This window comes from Rhipicephalus sanguineus, chromosome 1 (genome assembly GCF_013339695.2).
Source record: "Rhipicephalus sanguineus isolate Rsan-2018 chromosome 1, BIME_Rsan_1.4, whole genome shotgun sequence".
In the NCBI taxonomy this organism is placed as follows: Eukaryota; Metazoa; Arthropoda; class Arachnida; order Ixodida; family Ixodidae; genus Rhipicephalus; species Rhipicephalus sanguineus.
In genome coordinates, this window is record NC_051176.1 from 16,376,083 (window position 1) to 16,394,441 (window position 18,359).

Sequence of the window (18,359 nt, forward strand, 5' to 3'; positions counted from 1 at the left end):
CACATGTACACGGCAATATCACGACATAGCAAAAATATTGACGCGACAAAGCAAGATATTGCAACTCTTTTTGAGAAAGCGAGAGGGAAGGCTGGCTAACGCTCATTTTTTCTAATCTAGTAATTTCATAGGCCTCAACGACTTCTCTAGTCATTTTACTATGCGCCTCATACAGGATAGAGATGTTTTCAAACAAGGGCATGCAGCCACAATCTCGGCAATGAATGCCCGAATTGCCTGAGATTGCTTTTGTGACGTTATAGTGATGCTGTTTCAGTCTCTGGTTGATACATCTGCCGGTCTGACCAACGTACGTCCTTTTACACGAAAGCGGAATGTCGCAGACAACGTTGCGAGTACAGGTTACAAAAAGTGTTCGATGATTTATAGGACGTGCTTTTACCTTGTTGCTCTCTGAATTTACCTGTTGACATAACCTCTGTAGGACGGTCAGGAGCGGAAAAGGCCACATCCACCCCCGACTTTCCCGCAATTCTTCTGCGATTGTGCGAAATGCTATGCATGTATGGCACAACGGCAACTTTCTTAGCTCTGACACCACGGCTGATGCCCTTTGATGAGCTTTTAAGCTTTTTACTCAAGCCCTCTGCGACAGAGCTGAGCATACCTAATGGGTGCCCAGACTCTGCTAAGCGCTTGGCCTGATCCAGGTCAGGTACTCGCTTGGACGCTTGTCGAACCATTTCCAATAGTTCGGGAGCTGATTTTTGTACCTGCTGATAAAGAAGGTGGTTTTGTTGTGTTGAACTGGACCATGTATAATTCAAAGGCTCATGAAGCTATTTCATCTACTTTTCAGGTGCACAAAGACTTAGCTCATAAGAAAGTGCAAAAGTCATGCAAACGCTTCTAACTAGATCATTTATCCCGGTCTACGAAAACGCACAAACCTGAATGTCCTTTCCGTGTGATAGTCTCAGAATACGCAACCTGGCAGAAACATGTAGCAACGTTTTTAAAAAAGTACTTGAAGCTTTTGCCAATTGACGATCCGTTTTTGGTAAGCAATTCCGAACAAGTGGTAGAATTCCCTAAAGACAAACAAGACAGGAACCTTGTTGCCTTCTCTATTGATCTAAAGGATCTATACTATTCCATTCCGCAGAATGACTTGATGAGATGTGTAGCTCATTCCATAGACAAGTTTGGAGCAGTACGATTTCAAAACGCTTCCGGTTTGACATGTGACCAGTTTCTGGAGCTTCTTAGTTTTTATTTTAACTCTACTTACGCGACATTGGATGGCACTGTTGTTAAACAAAGAAATGGTATCTCTATTGGGTCATGCATTGCTTTAAACCTTTCAGGCGCTTTGTACACAATTGTGTACGCCACTTGGTTTTGCTAGTTGTGTCAACTAGTGGCTAAGAAAGCGCGAGATACATTGACTTTTTGATGAGTTGAACCTCCCGCATAAAAAATGTATCTTCATGTAATTTTATTTTGCAGTGTGATGTTAAATATAGTCAAATTGCTGAAGGCACTACCATGTTCGACGAATAGTTCAACGTGCGGCTTCCTGCGAGCCAAGACAAAATTAGTTTTTCTGTGTTCAAAATGAACATAACTGAAAACTAATCTGCACTGTATTTCTAGCCTGAGATTTGACTCTATTTATTCAAAAACAGAGTATGAGTGACTCCAGAATAGATATTTAATTGCAATTTAATTAAAATTAGTCACCATAATAAACACAAAGCAATGTATTATGAGATTCTTTTTGCTAAAATAGAATATTGAGCACATTACTATAGTGTTCTGTCAATTTGACACATTTACAGACCGTTCGTCATAGGTGGCGTCTGAAAGGGTTAAGTGACTTGTACCTAGCCAATCATGACCAGGTTCTTCATGAACGCCTGAAAAATAACCCTGACGTTGTGCATGTATTCAGATTCGTGGATGATTTTTTTAGTTGTTTTGAACAATGAATCATGTACCGTAAAAACCGGAATATAGGTCGGACCAGAATATAGGTCAACCCCCCCAAACTTTGAATCTCCAAAAAAGAAATTAAAAAAATCGCAAAGTATCGCGGCGCACCCTTACCTTGATAAATACGCGACACAACCAGCTGCACTGTGGTGACATTTCTTTTTATTTGGACACTGATATGTAGTTAAACGCCAGAAGGCCACAAAGTGCTGTCACTCAGACTCCTCCGAACTTGAGTCGGACGACGCCTGCTTGTCACTAGTAACGTCCCAAAGTGCATCGTCCTCCGTTCCATCCAATGCGTTGCTGATGCAGCATTTGCGAAAAGACTTGCGCACCATCTCTTCCGGGAGAGATTTCCATGCTGACGACACCCAGGCTCAAACGGTCGCGAGAGGTGGACGTCGTGGCGGCAAGCGGGGCTCTTGGTATTGTCGCCCAGCATCCACTCATTGCAGAGCTCGCGCACGCGATCTTTAAAGGGTTTGTTGAGCACTACGTCCAGTGGCTGGAGGATTGATGTTAGTCCCCCAGGGATCACGACAAGATCCGTCTTGCCATCGGACAGGGCTCCCTTTACATAGGCCGTGAGGTGGCCTCGAAATGAGTCGAGGACCAACGTGCTCGGTCACTGAAAAAGCGCACCGGGTCGCCGATTCCACACGAGCCGAATCCATTCGAGCAAGAGGGACTCATTCATGAACCCTTTTTCGTTCACTCTCACGATTACATCTTGAGGAAAGTCTTCTTTCGGTAGCCCTTTTCTCTTGAAAATGATATAAGGAGGCAGCTTCTTTCCACCGGCTGTGCACGCGAGCATCACTGTAAATCGCTAATGCTCGTTGCCCGTTGTCAAGAGCTTCACTTGCTTTGATCCTTTAGCGGTCACAGTCGTGTTCGAGGGCATATCAAACCAGATCGGAGTTTCGTCAGTGTTGCCCATATGTCCCATCATGTAGCAACGCTGTCGACGAAGCTGCATGATGAAGCGCTGATACTCGACCAGCTTGTGATCGAAATCTTCGGGCAGTTTTTGGCACACGGAAGTATGCCGCCGCAGCGCAAAGCCCTTCCGCTTCATAAATCGGTGCACCCACAATGGTGAGCCCTTGAATTGCGCCCTCGTGAGCCCAGAGTCGCGCGCTATCTCGAGAGCTTTCACGCGGATGCACTCCGCTGTCACGGGTAGCAACCTTGCACGCAGCTCCCGGACGAACTCGGCGAGTAGCGTTTCCAGTTCGGGGTGCACTGCAGTCCGTCCACGAAACGAAGTTTTTCTTTAGTTGCTGCAGGATGTGATGCGCTGCTTTTGGCTCCTCCAGTATCGGACACTTTTCTCCGATGCACCGAATTCCCGTTGTGCCGCCAGGTTGCCGTGCGCTTCGGCATACTCGATAACTTTTTTCTTAAAGCCTATCGTAAACTGCCGTCGGCTACCACTCATTTCTGAAGGAAACAGAAAAATGAAAACAGCGGATAACCGAAGCAGCCACTCTTGACAGAAGGAAAAGCAAAATGGCATTGCCCAACGGTGCCGCCAGCCTGCCGCTGCTGATGCTCACGATGGCAATGGAGGCTTCCGACTTCAGCTGCCCATTGTTGCGAGACTTCCACATTTTTTTCTGCCAATGACTGGTATATAAGACGAGGGTCGACTTTTCGTGTTTTTTTGAAAAAAAATTCGACCTATATTCCGGTTTTTACGGTAGTTTTGACTTGGTGGTATCTGAAATCATAACCTCATTCACAGAAGTATTGTCCCCTTTGGTGTTGATGCATGAAGTGCCCGAGGGCAATTTCATCAGATTTTTAGACTTAGGACTGTACTTCTCGCCACAGAAAGTTTGCTGGAGTTATGAGCCGAGAGGCAACAAGCCCGTCCTGCCATTTTCATCCGCTCATTCAAAACTTGTGAAACGTGCAATAGTACAACCTTGTTCCAATAATTCCCTTATGAAGTCATGTGACCACAAGGTGGAGGCCAGTTTCCTGAATCAGGCCAAACGTTTAGAAGAGTCTGGGTACCCATTAGGTATGCTCAGCTCTGTCGCAGAGGGCTTGAGCAACAAGCTTAAAAGCTCATCAAAGGGCATCAGCCGTGGTGTCAGAGCTAAGAAAGTTGCCGTTGTGCCATACGTGCATTGCATTTCGCACAATCTCAGAAGAATTGCGGAAAAGTCGGGGGTGGACGTGGTCTTTTCCGCTCCGGACCGTCTACAGAGATTATGTCACCAGGTAAATTCAGAGAGTAACAAGGTAAACGCATGTCCTATTAATCACCGAACACTTTTTGTAACCTGTAATCGCAACGTTGTCTACGGCATTCCGCTTTCGTGTAAAAGGACGTACGTTGGTCAGACTGGCAGATGTATCAACCAGAGACTGAAAGAGCATCACTATAACGTCACAAAAGCAATCTCAGGTCATTTGTGCATTCATTGCCGAGATTGTGGCTGCATGCCCTTGTTTGAAAACACCTGTATCCTGTATAAGGCGCAGAGTAAAATGACTAGAGAAATTGTTGAGGCCTATGAGATTAATAGATTAGAAGAAATGTGCATTAGCCAGCCTTCCCTCTCGCTTTCTCAAAAAAGTAGCAATATCTTGCTTTGTCGCGTTAATATTTTTGCTATGTCGTGATATTGCCCTGTACACGTGTTAGGTTCAGCGATATACCCACTCATTGTCCATTTGTTGTTTCTGTTAATTTCGCTCGCTCGATATATATTTATCGGTTTGAGCGAAAATAAAATCAGTTGAAAGTAGCACTGTGTTCTAGTCTGTTTTCTTTCTTCGTTCCTGTCTAGTCGCGCCTACCAGTCTTCATAGTAGGAGGCCTTTGAAGGTTTAAGGTATGCTTAATGATACATGAGACAACATTGTTGCATCAGCAGATGCCAATGCTGATCTCACTGCTAATTATGTTGTGAAGCCTATTGAACTATCCTACATGGTGGATCCCTTTACAAATGCAGCTGTGTGTCCATCAACGTTTGCTTGGAAGCACGTGTCTATTTAATATTTTGCAAATTAACCCTGATGATGCCCGATGCGATCAATAATAAGTCTTGTGGTCCACCTCTCTGCATTTTCTGTGCAGTGTGGTGGCTGTTCCAGTGTACGTCCGACACCAGATCAGCTTCCGGGAAGCAGGTGGTGGCCGACTAGACATTAGCATTGGACCCAAGCAGACAATGGGAAAAACTGTATGCTTGCTTATAAGTTCTCTCTTATCTTTTATATGCTCATGGGAGCAGAAACAGTTGCACGGTATCCTAGAGTAAAACCCGGTCATTTCGAATGTAATTGTTTGGAGAGTGTCCGAATGAACCAAATGTCATATCATAGGGATATCAACGACAGCTCAAAAAGCGCAATAGATTTGCTTAACTGTTCTGTGTTTCTTGAGTTGGTCTCAGCCACATGCACTGAGAAGAGAGACGCTAATTTAGTTTGGACTGATAGTTTTGTACAGTTGAACCTCGTTCATTTGAACTCCGAAAGGATCGGAAATCTTTTGGAATTATAACCAGAGTTCAAACTAGCGGGGGGGATTAGCGTTATAGCGCATAACGCAATGGAACTTCGCTGCATAGCACCCGTTACATTTTCCTGGCTGCTAACTCGGCTGACCACTTAACCTGAACCTCAGTCGGCTGGAGAATTGCCTCTAGAGGAACTAAAGCACTCCTTTCAAGAGGGAAAAGGATGCAAAGTCGGCGTTTTCAGTTTTAACGTTGCTTGACCCTAGGTGTAGGTGAAGCCAGTGGTGTGGTGAAGCATTTTGTTTCTTTGGGCCATGATTGCAGGTCGATGAAGTGGTCTTGGAAGTGCCCTTGTGCAAAACAGTGCTGAACGTGACCCTGACTGCAAGCCAGGGTAAGCACAGCTTCGACCCAGTCTCCAAGAACCTCATCTGGGAAGTGGGGCGTATCGAGCCGGGGCGGCTGCCCAACCTTCGTGGATCAGTGAGTGCCTTTGGTTCATTTCAAGAATGTTTCAGTCGCATAATTTACACTGTAGACCACCTTTCTTTCGTTTTACTTCAGAGTTTGTCAATCATGCGATTTGCGAAACTCCCCATAGGCTCCATGTATCAGAATCTGAACACAGCATTGGTCAAAATCATGAAGGTCGCTACCTTTTGGTTGAAAAATACCGTGTTTATTCGAATCTAGGCCGATAGTTTTTTCGGAATTTCTTTGTATCAAACTCCAGGGTCGGCTTAGGTTCGAGGATTTTGAAAAACGCGCCATTTTTCATCGAGAAAAGTGTTGCAAAACTAGCACCACCTAGACAGTATTGTAGCCGTTAGTAGCCGAGCCAACACCTGGCTAAAGTAGGCACGCGAGGCCGCCATTTTTATCTTTGTGGCGAGTGTTGAGGTACGGTCCCTAGAATATACTGGCTAGTCTGCCGTCTCCGCTCTCCGCCGCGGCCTCTCGGGGATGCCTGCGGCGGTGGCGCTGCGCGCAATCGGAGTTCCTTGAGCAGACGCCCCGCCCGCGACTCTCGCTTACGGGTGGGCTGGCGGAGCCGTTTACAACCGCGCTCTCGCGTTTGCTTACCTTTTCACGTCGAAGGCCTGCGGTGTTTGCTTTTATTACAGAACGTGACATTGAGTACAAATAAGTAAGGAATACCTTAGCGCTAGTTAATGTTGCAGAAGGGCACGAAGTCTGGCGTCACACAAGTTTCCCAGTGATGACCACCATCCCTCACATCCGTCCTGCTTATCACATCACGAGACAGAATTGAGAGCATCAGAATTTTTAATCTTTATTGGTTCCTTGACATGGGTTTCGTCAGCGTCATTTAATTGCATCTTCTCAACTTTAGCAGCTTCATTCTTTGCCGCTTTACTTCTCTTTCGCTGTTCAGTGATTTCGTGAAGAAGCGGAATCTAAGTAAAATGTAGAACTTCATGAGGCTTTTTGTGATGAAATTTGAATGTTCTTCACATCCCAGATGAGGCAAATCTGTTTTATTGTTTAAGAAAGCGCTGAAATCCACAATGCTCTTTTGACGCAGCTTACTCACGCTGAAATAAGTGGTAATACTATTTTCAAGTTTTGCAATAGCTGCTTTGAGAGGTCCGGAGGGGTACATCAGGCCTCCGTTATCAAAGTGCGCTGTGAATAGGGAGGCCAGATCACTCCCCGTAGCTGTGTTTCTGTCTGATGTGAGGCATGTTGTGCAAGTCTCGCACTGTGTCTTCTTTAGTGTCTTAAGCGCCACATAACCAGTAACGTAGTAAGTCAGCATATCGTGGCTTTTTTTTTCCCACGTATGCACTGTGGTCTGTGCCTGACGCTAGTGCAGTCTACGCGCCACTGAAGTCTCCACCATCACTGAGGCCGTCAACGACGTCAATTGTGGCAGGCGTGTGCGACTTTATGTCGTTCCCAGATAAAAGAGAGCTGATTACTTGCGGCGAACAGTTCCCCGACTTTGGTGGTCTTGCGAGGTTATAAAATGCAAGGGCATTTATAGTAATCAAAAACTGAGCAGCAGTGGGATGATCATTTGTGCCAGAAGACTGCCGAACAATCCCAAATGTATTTTCCAGCTTGTCCTGGCTTAAATATGAGGTCATCAAATATCTAAAACCAGCAGACCTGAGGAATTCGAGCAGCTGCACTGTGCTCTCAATTGTGACACGGAGCCCTTCTGCTGTGCTCGATGAAAGGAAACCGCCGATTGTGTTAGTGGCATGTGTCTCCCATTCTTTTAAATAACCCAGAAATTCTTTCCTAAACGCACAGTTAGGCGAATTTGGGTAGAGGGCTTTTTTTGGCGTTCGGGAGGTCATTATTCTAATTAACATGTTCATATTTTTAATAAAGCTTTGAGTTGGCTCCACGAGGCCACAAGCTTTCTCGACCTTCCTCGTCGGCTTACAGCCTGGAAGGAGTGAAACCATCTGCTTCTGCTTTCTTACGTGAAGCCATTGTACAGTGACGAATCCTCGTCGCTTGTTGGAGGGACGCTTTAGGTGCTCTTTCGGTGGTCTAAAGCGTATAAAAATAGTATTTTTATTTTTATACTTTAATGAGGACATGTGTGCTCGCTACCCACTTGCGAAAGGGAGACGTATACCGAAGAACAACCTAAACGTGAAAACCCGAAAGGCAGAAAGCAGCGGGAGTCTGTCATGTGTGTTCTCTGTTTTGGAAATGTGACCGATTTCGAATACCCTGTACTACAATGCGAGAGAAAGGTCAGCTATCCCTACACCTCAAAAAAAAGAAAAAAAGAAAAAGCAAACTAAAGAAATAAGCAGCGCAAAACATGTGCGGTGGGCGAGCAGTCGACAAATTGACATTGAACGACACATCTGGTTGAGTATTTCTTGTGCCGCGAATGTGTTATTCCGGCATGCAACAGTGTCATTAAAGAACGAACCTATATATTTTCAGTGGAGGAGCCAAGAACCAAATACAGCGCACATTATGAAAGCCTAACACCCCTTTCATTTTATAATTTAGAACCTTGTGGCAAGATACTCGTGGAAAAGATCCCCTATGTCTGTTCTTCGGCTGATACACATGGTTCTGATGTGCCAAGCTTCTGCTGTAAATGTCTCAGCCCGTGGGAGGCGCAGCTTATTTGTGGCATCATAGCTATATAGTTTCCCGGCTGCCGTCAACCTGGACCGCAGGAAGGAGAACAATAAAGTGTTGTGTGTGTGTGTGTGTGTATATATATATATATATATATATATATATATATATATATATATATTGTAGGACAGTAAATAGATCTAATAACACTTTGAGCGAAATCGCATGAACTTAGCTTATCGTTAAAAAAAATCTTCTCCAACATTACAATGTCTGTGATTAATATACTCACCCATTCTGAGAACTGCATTGCATTTATTGTCTCCGTAACACATCGAGAACCAACCTTTATAATTACGAGACTTTTAGCACACTAAATATATATGAAGTAACGTTCTTACTCTCAGAATTGTTTGCTTATTAAAAACTGATCTTAGAAATGTTTGGTACCTTCGTAAGGACAATTTAACAGCATATATAAAATGATGGCAGTCCTGTGATAACAGTAGCTCCTTAAGAAAAAAAAATAAAAGCCAATTTTTGGCTCTTTGGTTTTGCTTCGAGTAACTGCGCGCTCTTAAATGAGCGTCTGGATCCACCACTGATCTTAGTGTGATCACGGCAGTGTCCAGACAAGAGACGACGTTGAATGCAATGTTTGGTCGGTTCAAGATGTTCCAGTCTCTACCCACACGAACAGAACGAGAACGTGGAGTTGATGCGGGAGCGCAAAATAAAAGGCAACGCGCGATACTCCACCGATTCCTCATCGCGACATGCACCGTGCAGGCGCTCCGATGGACCGCAGCGCCCCCTGCGCAAGCATCCGTTGCGCGGACGCGGCCTTGCATGGGGACGGCGCGGAGACGGCAGACTAGCCAGTATATTCTAGGGACCGTAGCGGCCGTTCTGTTGCAGCGACGCCATTTTGAAACGCCGCAAAATGTACACAAAGAAAACAGCTTCAAAACAAGCCAAAGATGGCGGCGATCAGCCAGCTGCTGCGCCCGCGGCGCGTGCGGGAAGTTTGAACAAATTTTGCCTGTTGAGATGCATTTCGCGGCTCCCGTGGCGTCTTCAAAATAAGTTTTAACCCATTTCCTGGGCGAAATCGGCGATAATATTTTGAGGGCAGCTGCTTAGGGGTGCAAACATGCCTAAAATGCGTTTTTCTCAAAACTGATTTTCTGTCCATTTTTTACTATTCTAAGACCCGCGTCCCCCCTTAAGGTATTTTAAGCAAATACCATAAGGAAGCATACCTTAAGGGGGGACGTGGGTCCTAAAATTTTTTCTTTATTTTTGAGTCAATATGAACCAAACTTCACTGTCTTGACCAGTTTTTTATGCTGATTTCAAATCTGTAATTAGTTTTTTAATAGCTGCACTAGTTCAAAAGATCTCGAGGTTCGAAAAAATAATTAGTGCCTGCTTTTTACGGGGCTTTTAGGCAATTTCGACCTACTAAAACCAATATGTAAGTGCATGGGCCCAATTCCCAGATCATGCTGTAGGGGGTGATGCTATTTTTATTCCCTTGAGAGCACTGTGAAGGTCAGAAAACAGATGAACATTCACTGGTGGTTATTTTTTCTGATTCACTCTCATTAGTATCTTTAATTAAAATTTGTAAAATGGGGCTAGAGTAATGCAAATAGCATCACCCCCCAGATTGTTTCAATACGAGTAAAATGATACCAAATTTGTGATTTTTACTCGGCAACAACATGGAAAAAAACCCCGTAAGGCTGAGTGCGTTGAGCAAAAATATCAAACTGAGAAAAACGCATTTGAAGTTTGACAACTGTAACTTTTGTGGAAGTGCGACCACAGCACTAGTGGTTATATCATTTGATAGGTTTCTTCTTCACGAGAACAGCCATACCAAATATGTGACCATGACCTGCCATTGTACTGGCAAAATCTTCTTATAAAGCCACATAGTGCACCCAGTACCAGAGTGATAAACTCCACCTTTAGCAATTCATAGACCTGTACCAATTCCTTGAAAGCTAAAGAAATACAAAATGTGTCTATGAATGTGGCTTTGCAACAGGCAAATAAAATAGACAGAGAGATTAAGTCTAAAAAGCACGTGGGTTATTTATTAAACCAAAAATCAGTTATTATTGTGCAGCAATAGCACTTGGCTCAACAGCAGGCAAGGGCTGTACTCGGGGTCCCCTGCTGGTTTGTGTAATTTTGAAAGTCTGTGCTTGGTGTCACTACTGTATAAGTGCTCCTTTTGCAACTTCCAATGTCAGTTTTTAACCTTCTCAAGGCTGTGGAGCACAAATCAATTTCCCAAAGTGTAACACGGCGTCTCTGCAATTTCGGTGTTGCTCTGTCAGGTCGTGGTTGAAGCGACTACCGTTGCACCCTTGTCGACAGTATTTGTGGCCCTAATTTAATTCATTTCACTTCAAATTACATTAATTATCTTAGCACCACTATCACCAGCTACCTTCTACGAGAAACGCTTCTCGCGCGAGTCGCACCTATGATAATGAAGCACAGGCTTTGAAAGCAGCCTATACCCTCTGCCTTGAAAAAGGTCACTGCTTGAGCCGAACTCGGAACGAAGCACAAGCCCAAAGAACGTTTTTATCACGGATAAGTCCACGCGGATAAATTCTGTGCCATTTTCCTTGCCGCCGTTCACCAACATCCAACGGCTTGAACTTCCGCTGCTTCGTTGCGCGCTGCGATGCCAAGCACTCCTCCCGTCGCCGTATTTCCCGCGCACTCGGCAGTCCCGCATAGTATGCCATACGAACGCGGTTTCGAATGCCACTGAAGCGTTGCCTAATGATCCGATGGCTCCAGCTTGACCAAGGGGAACCGGGCGGTTCTCGTAGACTCGACGCTCCGGTAGCGACAAGTAGTTTCGGCATCGCGCCCTCGTACGCTTGGCGCGTCTTCTTTACACGAGAATCTCCGGATGTGCCAGCACAAAATAAGGTAACTGTGTGTCGGCGGGCCGCCCGAACGCGAGCGTAAGCAGAGGAAGATGATACTTGTAACAACACACGAGCACACGACACCGGCAACACGGCAGCCGTGCGTGAGCGCAGAACAAAAATACAAAAACAAAATGGCCGCCTCGGGTTGCGCCAGCCAATGGGAGGCGCGAGAGAAGGGGCTCGCCTCGCGCGCGCGCGCTCTGGCCAATGAGCGTTCTACAATGGATGGATGGATGCTATGAGCGTCCCCTTTATAACGGGGCGGTGACATGTCTGCCACCATGCTCGAAGAAAAAAGAAAAACTTCCTTGTTTCATGCTGGCCTAATACCTTGTCTACATTGATTAAATCTATCTTATTATACCAAAAATATTTATAAATTCACGGTCTATCTCTCTGCCTCTTAAGGCAGAATGACCTTATTTCCCCCCCCCCCCCCCCCCATTATTTATTTTTGTACTTTATCTCTACTCTTCTGCCACCAATACTCTAACCGTCTCTTACTTATTTCTATCGCGGACGTGTTCAGCTTTCCATTGTTGTCCCTAAAACCCAAGGCTTCCTGTAGACTCGTGCCCACAAGTATACCTGGGTGAATATCGCCACATTCAATCAGTACATGTTCCATCGTTTCCTTAGTTCCCCCGCAGCATGTACAGTGTTCGTCTTCGTTACTGAATCTCGCTTTATAACTTCGCGTTCTAAGGCATCCCGACCTTGCTTCAAACAGTAAAGCGCTTCCCCTTGAATTATCATAAAACCTTTCCCTCCTTATTTCGTTTTTTCCCTTTCGGTAGTTACTCAGAGCCGGCTTCTTTTCCATCGCTGTCATCCAATAAGTCCTCTCCGCCTCCCTGACCTTCCGCTTAATGCTCCCTGTTGCCATATCGCCCGCACTGCTAGCCGTATATTTACTGGTGAGCCTCCTAGTTCTTTTTCTCCACTGCGTGTCAACGCTTTTTCTATACAAATACCTGAAAACCTTCTCTGCCCATCTACTCTTCTTCATTTTCCTCAGCCTCTCTTCGAATCTCATTTTGCTCTGAGCTTCCCTCACTTCAAAGCCTGTCCATCCCATATCACCCTTTACAGCCTCATTTGTCGTCTTCCCGTGAGCGCCCAAGGCGAGGCGGCCCACCGTCCTTTGATTTACATCCAATCCTGATTGTACCTCTGACTTCAAGCAAACCACTGAGTTCCCAAGTGTAAGCCCCGGGACCATCACACCCTTCCACAGCCCTCGAAGCACCTCGTACCTATTGTATCCCCATAAAGCTCTGTGCTTCATAATTGCAGCATTCCTCTTTCCCTTTGCTACCGCTGCTTTCTCTTGTACCTCCATATATCTATCCCCCTCATTTACCCATACTCCGAGGTACTTGTACTCGCTTACCCTCGGTATTTTTTGGCCCTGTATGAAGACCGCATGGTCTTCATGATCATTGAATACCATCAATCCACATTTTGTTGCACTAAATCCTAGTCCTAGAGCCTCACATTCCCTTCCGCATATATCTGCCAGTCGCTGTATATCATCTTGACTGGCCGCAAATAAGACAATATCATCAGCATAAAATAGACCTGGAAGCTTCTGCTCAACCATCGTGCCGACCTGTTTGTGTGACAAATTAAATCCAATGTTGCTACCTTCTAGCGCTTTTTCCATCCTCACCATGTACAGCATGAATAACAGCGGGGACAAAGGACATCCCTGTCTCAGCCCCTTGCTAATTTCAACGCTGTCCTTGCTACTTATTCCTTCCCATTCTATACAAACTGTATTTTCTCGGTACATTTCCCTCAAAAGCTGTATACAGTCGTCCCCTATGCCCACTTCTTTCAATATATCCCACAAAATTTTCTGCTTAACGTTGTCATACGCTCCGGTGATATCTAGATAAGCTGTGTATTAGGGCCTGTTTTCTATTTTCGATATTTCTATACACTGGGTAAGAACAAACAGATTATCGTCTAACCGCCTGTCGATTCGAAATCCATTCTGAAGTTCTCCCAAAATATCATTTTGTTCTACCCACGCTTCTATTTTTAATTTTACTGCCTGCATTGCCAACCTGTATAACACCGATGTAATGGTTAGCGGTCTATACGAGCGAATGTTATCCTTTTCTCCCCTGCCTTTATAGATTAAGTTCATTCTACTTTTTCGCCAACTGTCTGGTATTTCCCGCTCCTGTAAGCACTTTTCTACGGCTTTCAGCAGTGCTTCTTTAGTGTTATGTCCGAGTTCGTTAATGAGGCTGACGGGAACCCCATCTAAGCCCGGAGTAGTGCGCTTAGGCATTTTTCCTTCGGCCTTCTTCCAATTGAAATTCTCTAGTACTACATCTTTGTCAGTTGCACTCCTTTGCGTACTATTACCTACCGGGGGAATCCCCTGGGTGACCTTTTTAAACGAATCGGCTGTTATCTTTCGGATGTAACCTAGCGCTTCATGCCCTTCCAATTGATTTCCTCCTTCATCTACCAAACGTCGTTGCATTGTGACAGACTTCCTACCTAGCGCTTTTAGGTGGCTCCAAAATATCCTAGGCGCGGCCTTCTTCTTTTCGCGAATCTCTGTCATCCAGCGTTCACTTTCACCTTTAATTTTTGCCTCGACTAATTTCTGCACGATGGATTTTTGCTCTAAATATATTTCCCATATTTGGTTGACTTCGTCCTGTGGCCGCTTCTCTTTTTTTGCCTGTCTGTGCTCCCGTGATGCCTCACGTCACTTCTCGATCGCCTCCCGGATTTCTTTGTTCCACCGACTTTTTGGCTTTCTCTTTTCTTTCCAACAAATAGTTTTCTTCTCTTTTTCCATTTCTTTTGTGATTATATGTAGCAGCTCACTACACTTCCAGTCTTTGCCTGGCAGTTCGTCTACTTTTTCTTCGACTCTTGCGGCTACATTCGTTATTTGTTTGTCATTTAGATACAAGCTGCCAAATTTTGATTCTATGTTCTTATTTTCAGTTTTACATCCCATTTGTAATATTATGCGTTTATGATCACTACCCAAGCTGTTAATGCCTTCTTCGTCTATTCTCATCTCTCTAAGTTTGTCATATATTCCTTCTGTCATGAGACAATAATCAATGCTCGATTGCCTGTTTCCGACTTCCCACGTGATCTGCCCCTCACACTTCGGCCCCACGTTAACTATCTCAAGACTATGTTGCTCGCAGAGATCTACCAATAACTTGCCATTGGTGTCTGAATATCCGTCAAGGTCATGAATGTGAGCGTTCATGTCCCCTAGAAGGATTATTTCGGCATCATGACCAAATTCTTTAATATCGGTGCTTATGCATTTCACTATCTCCAGATTCTTTTCTCTGCAGTTATTCCCCGTCCACAAGTATGCTACACCTAGCCACGTTTTCTTTCCACCTACTGTGCCCGAAACCCAAAGGTGCTCTGAACACGTCTGCTTCACTCTATCCCATTTTGTTCTGCTATGAATTAGCATTCCAACACCCCCACCTCTCCTTTCTGATGTGATCCTGTTACATCCTTCCCAAATATAATTGTCAATATGTGGTGGCTCTTCCAAGTCTCTAAGGTGTGTTTCTGTAACCGCATAAACACCTATCTGTTCCTTGTTTAACTGTCCCTCAATCTCTAACCATTTTTCCTTTTTTCTGCCACCCTGCATGTTAATGTAACTAATTGCAACACGCGCCTTCTCCCTTCTTTTACCTTTTCTCTGGTTTTTCGCTATACTGCCTGTCAAAGAGTCCCCCTGGTTGTTTTCCTCATTACAAGCTACCCTGGGCACCGAAGGGCCCGCGTGCCCCCCAAAAAAGCTACTGCGCGTCCCGCAAGCCGCCAACCCACCTCAAGACCAAGCCTCCTATCGAAGTGTATTCCGTCTCTTTGAAAACCACCCCACCTGTGCACCTCTCTGTTTATTTCCACTACCTCGATGCCTTTCTCTCGACTCATATGCCATATCTCTTTGTTTGCGTCGACAACCGCTCTTTGCAGGTTGACGTCACGCACCGGTACCTCCGGTATTGTGCATACCACTATCTGCACCTGAGGGGAAATGGCGCGCATGTCATCTACCCCTTTCGCTAATGTGGTCGCTAGTTCGGCTGATTCTTCATTCAAGACGTCGTTTAGACCTCCCGCGATTATCACGAGGTTACGTCCATTAGCCTTAGTTGCGAGTTTTGCGCTAGCTTGTCTCATCACTGATCCCATCCCATGTCCCGGGAACTTCCCTATTAAAACTCGTTTGTCGCCTCTCACCCTTTCTTTGACTGCTTCTGCGCATCTAACTAAATTCGAGTCCCCACTTTTCTGCTGGACTCTCCCGCACCTGGCCACTGTCTCGGTTATTAGCGCGTGCCACTGCTGCTGTATTGTCCCCTCCCCTTCCCAAAACTACTTCGCGGAAGCTAGGTCCTGTGACCCTTGCACCTGTCTTTTCCAAACCTGTTTCCCCCTTCGCGTCTACCACTGTAGGGGTCGGTGCCCCTCTGTTCCCTCTGTCGCTTGCTACCTTTGCTAACCCCTCCTCGGCTGACTTAAGCCTTTCCCCCATAGCCATCGTTTTTTCCCGCTCTGTCGCCAACGCATTTTCCAGCTCGGCGATTCTTACCATGAGCTCATTCTGGGCAGCCATCATTATTTCCATTTTCGCCTCTAACTCGCATTGCTTACACTTGGCGTCAGCTCCCTCTGTCTTCTCATCCGTACCAACCTCTATTTTCCATCCCATTCCGCACCCTGAACACTTTACGGTCTTTTTGACCATGGCTAGATTGTTCACACGGCGGATTAAATACACTTAAAGCCAAATGATATCACTAAACTCCGCGAGTATGCTACACTGCAAATCACATGTGTACCTTTCAGCCACGTGGTGTCCGAACAAACAAATAATAATAAAAAAAAACCCAGGCAACTGTCACACAGGAAACAGTACAAAGTTGTAAGCCCTATTAACCTTCAATCTAGTGGCTTATGTACTCATATAACTAAAAAAAAAACAAGCTAGAATCATGCAAAAAAAAAAAAAAACTTATCTGACGCTGTCATTCCGGAGCCCACAAAAAACACGTCCGTTCTCTAGCAGTCCGCGCGCGCGACCCCCTCTACAGCGCATGCCAACAACCACCCTTCGGAAAAGCGCCGATAGCGGCCGTTCTGTTGCAGCGACGCCATTTTGAAACGCCGCAAAATGTACACAAAGAAAACAGCTTCAAAACAAGCCAAAGATGGCGGCGATCAGCCAGCTGCTGCGCCCGCGGCGCGCGCGGGAAGTTTGAACAAATTTTGCCTGTTGAGATGCATTTTGCGGCTCCCGTGGCGTATTAAAAATAAGTTTTAACCCATTTCCCGGGCGAAATCGGCGATAATATTTTGAGGGCAGCTGCTTAGAGGTGCAAACATGCCTAAAATGCGTTTTTCTCAAAACTGATTTTCTGTCCATTTTTTACTATTCTAAGACCCGCGTCCCCCCTTAAGGAATACCTTAAATGAAATAGCTGCGCACTTTGTAACCGAAAGATTAAATCGCAGTGTGTGTATCTACATTATATCGGGCTGAGCATGAGCAAGAGATGCTTAATATATGAGCGTGAGACATATCGCTTGTAATTTACCAAAATTATTTCAGTCAGTGTGACATTGCTTCAGTACCTTTGAAACTTCAGAGCACAAAATCTTGGGCAGTGTTTATGTCATGCAAAAGAAAACAATTCATGTTCATATTCTTTCACATGTCTAGGAAACATATCTTGAAGTTTTCTAACATATGGAAAAAATATACTGAAGCAAAAAGTACTTAATTCAATCATAATGTTATTGCGGATTCTGTAGGATATTGGTACATATTGGTACATTCTGTAGGATATTGGTACATTCCTCGTAAATGCATTAGAAGGACTGCAGAAAGATACACTTTAGTTAGTTTGCGGATCTCTTGGCTGCTCTGAACAGGTTAATAACGACAAATTGCAGGATATACTTGGCTGAGTGTACGGTGTCACTGGTATAGCAATGATAGGCACGTTTCAAGTCTTCTTGAACTCACAAACAAAACAATTAAGGGGTGACTGTATCAAACCTAAACTACTGAACGTAAGTTATATATTTGTGCGTGACCTACGCTTACCTTGTGTCGCCGGGACGGGTCAAGTGGCAACCACGGTACCAGTCTCCAGATTCATACGACTCGGCTAGCAACGCGCTCGTCTAGACACTCGCAGGACGGTGGGACAGTTGCCAGCCGCCTGTGCCTTGTCAATGCGTACCGCTGTTTCCCGCCAAATTTGAGAGCGGAAATCCTTGGCGCAAACAAAGGCGATGCAGCCCCACTTTCCTTTCACTCGTACGCTGTAAGAAGCGCAGTGCAACGTCAAACCTACAGCATTAGGACTGCAGTCCAAAAAACCTGCAGCTGCCGCGGAAGCTCTCCCATGCTTTTCGCCGAAAGAATAAAGAGGGAAAGGAGTGAAAGGTGAGACCATGTGTGAGACTAGAACGTTTTAGCAAGATACGACAGTGACGGTAATACCCTAATATGCACCTGCAGCCTAATACCTGCACTTGCATCGTTTCAAGAACCTTTTACCTTTGAGTTCGCAGAGGGACAACTTCGTGCCAAGCGACAAGCTGCGCTGGGAATGTGGGAAAAAACGGTGACGTGCAGAACACTGTTTCATCCCGTCGACGGCAACAATCCAGAGGTTCCTGCAGGCCAACAGGGCTTGTTGCTGAGCTAGTTGGTTCATAACTTGAGGAAAAAACTGCAATGACGCAAAGAAGACTGGGACGAAGGTGCTGGCATGTTTTCATAGTTCGATCGCATTAGTGCAGTTACGGCGCATGCCTTGACTCTGTATTTGTGGCTCATGATGAATTG

At 45.3% G+C, this 18,359-nt stretch overlaps 1 protein-coding gene across 1 annotated transcript in view; it reads left to right on the top strand.

Moving 5' to 3' along the window:
• LOC119389661 (AP-3 complex subunit mu-2) overlaps positions 1-18,359 on the top strand; it is a 101,682-nt gene that overhangs the window by 65,641 nt on the left and 17,682 nt on the right. Inside the window, exons 8-9 of the mRNA XM_037657022.2 lie at positions 5,057-5,162; positions 5,766-5,924. Coding sequence (XP_037512950.1) covers positions 5,057-5,162; positions 5,766-5,924 — 265 coding nt within the window. The remainder of the gene's footprint in view (positions 1-5,056; positions 5,163-5,765; positions 5,925-18,359) is intronic.